Source organism: Leptinotarsa decemlineata, unplaced genomic scaffold (assembly GCF_025532065.1).
Source record: "Leptinotarsa decemlineata unplaced genomic scaffold, Ldec_3_MD MMD2_tig00026328_RagTag_RagTag, whole genome shotgun sequence".
Taxonomy (NCBI): domain Eukaryota; kingdom Metazoa; phylum Arthropoda; class Insecta; order Coleoptera; family Chrysomelidae; genus Leptinotarsa; species Leptinotarsa decemlineata.
In genome coordinates this window covers 3,378,861-3,388,542 of record NW_027412688.1, presented here as the reverse complement: position 1 = coordinate 3,388,542, position 9,682 = coordinate 3,378,861, and the positions used below count along the sequence as shown (strand labels likewise).

The 9,682-nt window shown below is 33.8% G+C and overlaps 1 protein-coding gene across 1 annotated transcript; it reads right to left on the bottom strand.

Annotated features, from left to right (window-relative positions):
• Positions 1 to 482: 482 nt before the first annotated feature.
• Positions 483 to 5,918, bottom strand: LOC111512062 (uncharacterized). Its single transcript, XM_023168153.2, has 2 exons — positions 5,611 to 5,918; positions 483 to 906 (listed from the first exon to the last, which is right to left on the bottom strand). Exons 1-2 carry the CDS (start codon positions 5,777 to 5,779, stop codon positions 617 to 619), a joined length of 459 nt encoding a protein of 152 aa, XP_023023921.2. The 5' UTR covers positions 5,780 to 5,918; the 3' UTR covers positions 483 to 616.
• Positions 5,919 to 9,682: the final 3,764 nt, after the last annotated feature.

Genomic DNA, 9,682 nt, shown 5'->3' with positions numbered 1-9,682 from the left:
CTACCTACCCTCCTTCTCCCCCACTTCATTTCCAACACAAGGGTACTTCTTGCGGCGGGCGCCACAATCTCCGCCTTGAATAAAGGCAAGGAACCATCGCCCCTGCAAGAAAGCGCCCTCACTTGTGCACCCCCACGAAGGGAACCCCAAGAATGTCGCTGCACCTTCCGAAACTTTCGCCGAGGCAGCCGTGAGACACTTTAAGGTTGACAAAGAGAATGTGTGTTCGGCGAGTCTTGGCCAATACCTGTAGATATGAAGGAGATGTCTGCTAGTGACCTGTCCACCTTCCTGGAAATGACAGGATGGACGATGACCTAAGAAGAGAACTTCTCGGAAAGATGTACAATGGGTCACATGTGGTTTGAGTGTTGTGGACCTGCACTTACCCTTTCTACTCTAAAGATACAGGTAGGCAAAAATAACAACAATTCACTACGGATGGGTTCCATTTTTTTTTCAATATTTTACACAATGAAAACTTTGTAAAACTTATCACTTTTATTTTCACAAAACAATATTTTCAATGAAATCTAATATTCTTTCACACACTATATATTATAAAAATGAAAACCACCAACACAATTTGAAACCTAAGTTATAAGTAAATGCATTTTCAAGGTTTAGGAAACTTGTTTCTGTTGAAACTATAATAAACCGTACATTTCATTTCGTTTTTGAAAAAGTAATCCAGAAGATATAACACTCGTGATTTCACTCTGGCTTTTCGTGTGATATGTTTGAAAGTATCGAACGCATCTGCAGGCGGAATTGTAGCGAAGTATCCCTCCATGTGTTTGTACAATTTCTTTTTTTGCTCTACAGTAAAATGAGATCCTATTACAGAACCAGCAGAATCCAGGGTCAAGTCCAACGCGCTTCTATAAACCAATCCAATCCAGAAACCTGAATCAAAATAAGAAAAATCAAGATGTTTTTTACATAACTCCTCAAATATAAAAAGACACTTTCACTGGTGTATTTTTTCACATGGAGATCGATATAGTATGCTGCTTTTGAAACTGTTGTTCTAGACAGATTTGCTGGGATTTTTTCCTGACGTTTCGCCAGCGTGAGTGGCTGGTATTTCCAGAGGTCTGTGTTATCGGGTCCAATGTGCCTCTAACCTCTGAAGATGTTGGGCACTAGCGCCGGCGAATCGTCGGAAAGAAATTCTAACAAACGATGGCCTCATGGACATGGGGAAATATTCGAATTCAAACGTCCTGATTTGTGGTTTGTCAACCAAAAAAGTCCACATTAAGCATATAGAATTTATACTTAAAGTTGAGGAATAGTAACTCTGATATTTAAACCCCCCAAATATCATATTTTCAAAGTATTAAGCACTAAAAATATAAGTGCGTTCGAATGAAGTTAACTATGTTAAGTCTTCATAATACTGCAAATCTCCAATGATTTTTAACAGCCAATGAAAATAGTTGTTTTGGTAAACATAGAGTATCAAAAGTACTACAGTTCCATAATTTGTCATTCTCTCTCCAGTTCTTGCTTTTACAGAGCTTCTTTAAAAAAATCGTTCCACTTCATGGAAGTAACCATTCCAAAGGCTGGTCAACGGTACGAATTGATAAATCATGCAAAGGAAAAGGTGTCTACAAATCCTGAGGAAAAAGCTAGGTCGCAAATTTAGCTGTGCCTCTAAATATTGAATGCGCTGTAGTGGCGGAGTGTGGCGAGAGCTCATCAATATCGAGGAACTCGTGTAGTGAATATTGTGTTAGTATAGTAAGTGAAGAAATTATTCCCTGCAATAAACTCTGAGTTGTGTGTTGTCTTTTGAAATGCCTTCAAACATTTAACAAAAAAACAAAATTCCCAGGGGGCAAAGCAGAGAAATTGTGAACAAAGTTTTGAGATTTATGCAACCGGAAGCAACGGCAGGTGAAATAAGAATTCTTGTTTTCTTAAAACCCGAGAAAGAATTATTATTGATGTAGATGTGAGGTAATATGCTTCAGGTGATCATAATTGAACAGGTACGTTGAGTTCACGTAATTTTTTTGGAGCTAGTCTCAATTATGGTTACCTGTAGTATATAAATATTAATGTTAAGAACAACTTGAAGTATAAATCACTTGAAAAGCTAATGTTTTAGCAAAACATGTTGCGATATATTTTTCAAATAAAGTTCGTGGAGATCAAATCGTCAGGTGTAGTTTTTGAAAAAATGTTTGTTTTTGATTCATCTCACGTTAGAGGTTTCCGTTTTACCTTTTACTACATATGTCTAGTTCAAACTTTCAACAAATTCCACAGTCGTTTGATATCAATTTTTTATTCATTTCGCTGATCCATAACCCCGTATTTTTCTATGATAGTATGAAGAAAAAGAAGCTTCTGTGTCAAACCTCAGCCCTTCAAATTGTAAATGAACGTCTGTAGATTTTTTTCACGTGAAACATTTATAGTCGCACGTAAAACCGATTGCTGGCATGGTAACGAGTCGCCATGCGCAAGCGACGGTGCGATTCTCTTCTCACTGGTTCTGCGTTACGCTAAATCTCTCGCCACACTGAGCTCGAATACCTTTAGTGTATACAGTTGTGTTAACTATAGTATGAAAAACTCGTGTTTTGCTAATGAAATAATATTTTAAATGAATAGAAATAAAATATTTGTTACAGTGATAATTCAGAAAGTGAAAGTGAGCAGCTTTCTGCGAAGAAAGCGAAGTCACACTACCACTCACTATCAACTCACTAGTGAGTGAATTATGTTTCATTAGTTCGGACTTCCATTGTCTGATATGATATCAATTGATTTGAAATCCCTGACAAAATCTGTGGAAAATTAAAAAGATTAGCTGAAAAATAAAAATTATATTAAGCAAAAACACTGAAATTACAATAAAGAAAAAATACAAGCAACAATAAAAAATTGAACTATTGACAAGAAATGAAAATTAAAAAATTATAAAAAAAATGAATAAAATTTGGCTTGGAATCTTTTAATTTTTGATTTTCATTCATTTATTTTTAGTTCTCATTTTTCGTTAATAGTTCAATTTTTGATTTCTGCTTGTATTTTTATCTAATTGTGATTTATTTTCCATTATTATTATATTATAATGAAAAAGAAATGAAAATTAAGCTAATTTTTTGAATTTTTATAGATTCTTTCAGGGATTTTAGATCAATTTATATTATACAAGACAGTTCACAAATCCGCTTCTTCCGGCATGTTCATACTCTAGTATTTCGTGATTATACTTTAGTATGAACAATGAACACGCCTGAAGAAGCTTCTGTATAGCGAAACACGTGTTGCGGTTTTGTAAGCAGTCCAGTGAAAATCTCACAATGAAGTGTCACTTGAATGAATATTTGAAAGTATTTTTGCATGTTTTGAAAACGCTAAAGGATTTTTTTCTGAAACGTCAGGGAAAGTATATTGTGGATGTTTTTGTTGACTTCAAAAAGGCTTCCGAAACTATCGAAAGAAGCATTTAGTTAAAAAATTTGGAAATATTGGGTTTCTCTAGTGACGTTCTAGGATGGTTTAGGAGTTATTTAAACAATAGAAGGTAGCGGACCAAAGTGGTTGATTCAATTTCTGAGAAAATAGCAATTCAATATGGAGTACCACAGGGCAGTGTGTTGGGGTCACTTTTATTCATTTTGTATTGGAATGACATGAGCTTAAGTAATACAGAGTGTGAATTTATGAATTTTTTTGCAGATGTCACACTGAATTTTGAAAGTAATATCGATATAAGTGCAGCTATTACAATAATGAATAGTTATATTGGACACATTTTTGAAAATGAACAATCTGAAATTGAAGGTTCACAAAACGAAAGAATTAATAATTGTGAGTAGATAAAAATATGGCCGAATAAACATAAATGACGTCAAAATAAAAATAGAAAATACTCAACTAAAAATTGGAACTGAATTCAAATAACTTGGATTCATTGTTGATGATAATCAGAATTTTCACAAGCATGCCCAGTACATCAAAAATAGAATATGAAAAAAAAAAATTTTTTCTTTTCAAAAATATCTAAGTATTCATATTTCCATAAACTCTCTAATTTATTGCTATAATTGCATCATTCAACCACATTTTGATTATTGCAGCTCATTATTATACTCAATTTGAATGAAAAATCTCAATTACAAAAATTACAAAATAGAGGCATGAGGGTAATTCTGGTAGTAATAAATTTACACCTATAGTTTTCATGCTGGATACACTGAAATGATTACCAGTTGTGAGCAGATTGTTTTATATGACTACTATGTTGCTGTATCGCTGCTGTTGCAATGTTTTGACAGAATCATAATCAACGAACTTGAGTGTGCGCAGCTTTATAGAACAGTGCTTTGAAAAATTCTTCTACAGCGCCATCTAGTGGCAAGTTACAGAAAAATTGATAGCCTAAAAACCTTCTTTATGAAAAATTACTTATACATGTCAAGTTTCATTACGATCGGTTGAGCGATGTAAAAGTTTATCACTATCCAACCAACCAATCAACCAACCAACCAACAAACATCCATTTTTATATGTTAGATTAGGCAATGGAAATTCGGACTGATGAAATGTACCACGAAAAATTGTCAACCATCTTCATATAAGTGGATTATATTCTCATGTTCTATAATCAAAGTGTGCATTTATTTGAGCCCACATATATTTGGTCTGTCTCAAAAGTCAGCAAATGTAAAATCTACTCTCTTGGTAGATTGAAATTCACATAATTAAATTTCATCCGTATGAAAAATAATGGACTCAAACACTTGTTTGAAGAATAAATTTCATAAAGACTCACAAAATTATATTTCACAATCATCTGATAGCGAGTAGCGCACGATTGTTTTCTCATTTTTTATTAACAGAAACATCAAAAAATTAATTGAATATTTACTTTCCTAATGATGGTGGAATTTATATTGAATTTATAATAGATATTTATAATTGAAGATCTTAAGTAGTACGTTGCAATAATTAGCAAAGATTTTTGAGTTAACTAGTATATTGAAGTCACATTAATATTTTTTCATGTATATTTTGATAATATATTTTCTATGAATATTTCAGTACCTACCCAACAATCATCACAGGGCTGACAGAATATTATTATTGATGTTTCACGTCTTACAGGCGTCCCGTGAATTCTCACAATTATTTTAATTCAAAAAAGACCAATTTTTCAAATTCATAACTCGGTTGTTTTTCAATATTTTTCAACGTGCCTCTACTCTTCTACTCTTCAGAAAAACATTTAACTTATGAGAAAAAACTTTGCATCTCAACAAATTTCCATGTTATATGTGAAAATTTGAGAACTTTGAAGTTTGACCTTGGGATTGAAGGTCAAGAGTCAAATTGGCAAGTTTTTTTTAAAGTTTTTCTGTTTCTGCTGAAGAATGCCGTTGGGCTAAGAGATATTCCTTTTTAATTTTTCTGGTTTTAGTTTTCTTTGGTGCGGCCTACCGAGCCAGATTTAATTTTATTTGAATTTTTTCATACTAATTATTATTTCTTTCTTGGAAAATTCATGCTGTTTTCCAAACAAAAACGTATATGAATTCAAACTCTTGAAGACGAATATACGGATGTCATGAATTTCAATAGACTTACCTGCTAGTCCACCATAAACTCCTGCCACAAATAATCCCATAATTGTGATCACTATAATCACCATTCCCCTCCAGATGACATCTCGTTCGACTGTCACTCGCATCTTTGTATCATATGCTATCAATTTACATACATTTATTATCGTTATTTCCTTTTCATCCAGATCCATTTTCGGGTGAAGGGAAATTTACACGGTTTAATTCGAAAAATTGAGCAGTCCACTGTAGACAGTCGCCAAATGACCATTCTACGGTCGAAAACTTTTTTCAAGGACAGAATTTATTCGTCGAGATTGATAACTCATTCTAAGGCTACGGTTACAACCAATTTTTGGTGGTTAGAATTTCACGTTGATGATTCCAGATACTGACATTCCTTTTTTGTTGATTGTGGTTTATTCGAAATATTTCTAGACTTTTTTCACAATGGTAGAATCTGGTATTTGTTTTTTGGGAAAGAAATGAGGGATGTACTTGTATTTGAATCCTTATTTATTGAGCTGATTTGTTCTCTGTTAATTATTGGTGTTTACTTGTGAGATATGCATGAAATTCTATAACAGAAAAAATAACATTCCAATCAATGAAATTTGAAAAAAGGTAACCGATGAAACGACGAATCGAGAGCCACATCTTTTCTCATTCAGAAAATTAGTATAGCCATCCAAAGAGAAAATGCAGCTTCGTTTTTCGGTACTCTCCCTGATTCCAACAAACTTGATGAAAATTACTTGTTTCCTGAAAACAAATTTCATAAAGAAAAGAGAAGTAATAAGAAACCACTTTATGAAATCAAAATAAAAGCAAATGGAAAAAATACTTTCTCTCAGCAAAATTCTCAAATGGGTTTCAAAGGTATTTCGGATTGTTCAGTGATGAATTCTTCAGTCAAAACCTTTGGGTTAAATGGTTTAAGAAATATTGGTAACACCTGTTTCATGAACAGCGTAATTCAATGTTCATCAAATACGAATGGTTATTGGAATATTTAAAAAAAGATGAATTCATGAAAGATATTAATACTAGTATTTCTAGTATGAAGGGTGCTTTAATCAAGTCGTTTGCAGAAGTCATCAAGTAGTTGTCGTCAGAAGATTCAATTGATGAAGTAGTAAATACAGCCTCCTTAAAAATCAGATTCAAAGTTTTGCTCCTCGATTCATGGGTGATTCTCATTAAGACGCCCAGGAGTTTCTTCGTTATCTTTTAGAAGGATTACATGAAGAGGTTGATATAATTAATGAGAAACCTAAACCAATCTTAACGGAGATTGACGAAAAATTGAGCGACAGCGGAAATGCACAAGAGTCATGGCTCACATATTTGAGGATGCATAACTCTAAGATTGTAGATAATTTCGTTGGCCAATTGAAATCCACGATGAAATGCACACACTGTGGATACTCCAATAACATTTGATCCTTTCTGGGATTTGTCTCTCTCCATACCACAAAGAACCGACCAATCGAGTTTGTGGCAATGCTTGGATTCTTTTACAAGAGAAGAAACTCTGAATGGAAATGAAAAACCGAGGTGTTCGAAATGCAACGAAAGGAGAAGATACACAAAGTCCTTATCAATCCACAAGTTTCCCTATATTTTAGTATATTTGCCTCTACTTTCCAACGGAAAGTAGAGGCAAATTGAATGATGTCATCGAATTTCTTCGAGAAGGATTGGATATGGACAATTTTGCATCAGAAAATGTGGCTACTTGTTATAATCTATATGCACTTTTAAATCACAGTGGGACTACTAACAGAGGACATTATACAGCATACTGCAGACACCCGTATACTGGCGCGTGGCACAAATACAACGATTCACACGTGTCACCAATTTCACCAAAGTCGCTTGTGAGTGGAGAAGAATACGTCCTTTTTTATGTAAAGGGTGGAAAAAAATCACACCTTTAAGATAACCGAGGGAAAGTTTCTTTGTGCAATTATTATTTATTTTTTGTTAATTTCAAATAAGTATTTTATTGATTTGATTCAATTATAATTTTATTAATATACTCACTTTCTATAACATTCCTGATGAAATCGATGATGATGATGAGATAACAGGATGGATAACTGAACTGGAAATTTTATTAGATGAACATTGGATTTGCATATTGATAGTGTTTGCAAGAAACCGAATTGATCATTTTTGCAATTGAAGGAATGACAAAGTGTGTAGACCAGCAGAGTCTCTTGAGTCAATACTTTGCATTGAAGTATTCACATATTTCCCTGAATATCTTATCTTGACGATTCGGTAGGAATATCAACATATGTCTGATTGATGACTTGTTTGCTTTATGGTAATTTATGATCACTTGAATGAAATGAATAAAAGTACTTTTGTCTTAATACCACTGGAAAATCTTTTTTGATACGACCAGTTTCAAGTTTGATCCCATTATCAAGTATAGAACTTATTATATTTGATACTGGGATCAAACCCCAAACCGGTCGTATGAATAAAAATTTTTCAGTGATTTTTAGACAAAAGTGCTTTTATTCATTTCATTTAACCCATTAAGTACCCGGGGGTCGTTAACGACCCAATTCAGATTTTTATTGTCAAACCTAACTTCTTTTGCATAAATAAAAGATCAAAAATCACTTCCATATTAGCATTGTTTACCTTTTGCATACCGGGCGCTTGTTTCAGGGTTTTTGTGATTTTCTGGCTTCAGAGAAATTGTTGAAAATAGTATTTTTTTCTTGAGTGTGCAATGACTTCATATCGGAACTGGTAAGTACCTTTTTTAGTATTTCATTGCTTATTTTGGTAAATTAGTACAATTATAAAAGATGTCTCACAAGTAAGGTTATAAGAAATGAAACTTCGATTGCGTGGTTGCCAAACTGCATGTGTTTTTTTAGCCTTGAGACTTTCTAGAGCAGATAGAGAATTAAGAGGCAGATGATGTGATTCCAGATGTAATTGTGATATTGCCACCTAATAATGGTGATGAGAGTGCCGAAGATTCAGGAGACGAAGACTGTAGGGATCCGGACCGTCTTTGTGCAGCACAACTAAATGCTGAAGCAGAGTTCTTTTATGACAATTCCGACCCTCCAGAAGAAAGCAAATAATCCGCAGTAGTGATTCAGGAGACAATTCAAGACCTCACTTCTAAAAACTTACCTGTGAATCATAATATTGGAAACTTCATTTTTTCACAAACATTGCCAAAAACTGCAGTAAGTAACTACAATCAATTCACAACCTATTTGAAAACGTTTCAGCGCATTATTAGTTGTATTTCGTAGTTTGAATAATATCAATAGTGCTTTCTCAAGACTCCAAAAAAATGAACATTACTGCATTTATTAGTATCGTTTGTAGGTAAAGTAGGCTAAAAAAAAAGTACTTAGAGTTTTTTCAAAGTGTGTTTCAGTGTGACGGAGCTCAAAATCTGCTAGACCACCAGGAAGGAAACTTCCACTAAATAATAACTTTTTGCGATATGCACCTGTTGAAAGCAACATATCCATTGTGAACAATAATGTATATATCCATGTAAACAATACATAAGAGGTAAACCTATCCATTTTGGATAAAAGGCATGGGTTGCAGCACTAAAATACGGATACTGTGTACAGTTTCAAGTGTATAAAGGCAAAAATACGAACATGGATATCGACAAAGGTCGATATTTCATTTTGCAGAAATACTGACAAAACATTACGATGATCAAAAATTCTCCCTTTATTTCGACAATTTTTTCACTTCTGCAAAACTTATCACATTGTTGGGTCAAAAAGATATAGGAGCAACAGGTACCACTAGAGAAAACAGAACTGGCAAATGCAAACTGATAGAAACTGCCACAATGAAGAAGCTTGATAGAGGCTCCATGTGTTCTGCACTTGATAACAATAATAATGTGGTTGGTGTTCGCTGAAATGATAACAATATTGTCACACTCATGTCTAATGAGTATGGGTTAGAACCAGTGGCCAAATGTAAAAGATTCGGCAAAAGAAAGATCTAGAGCCTTACGTTGTAAATAGGTATAATACTTTCATGGGGGGAGTGGATCAGCTGGATAATCACGTCTCAAATTACCGAATTGC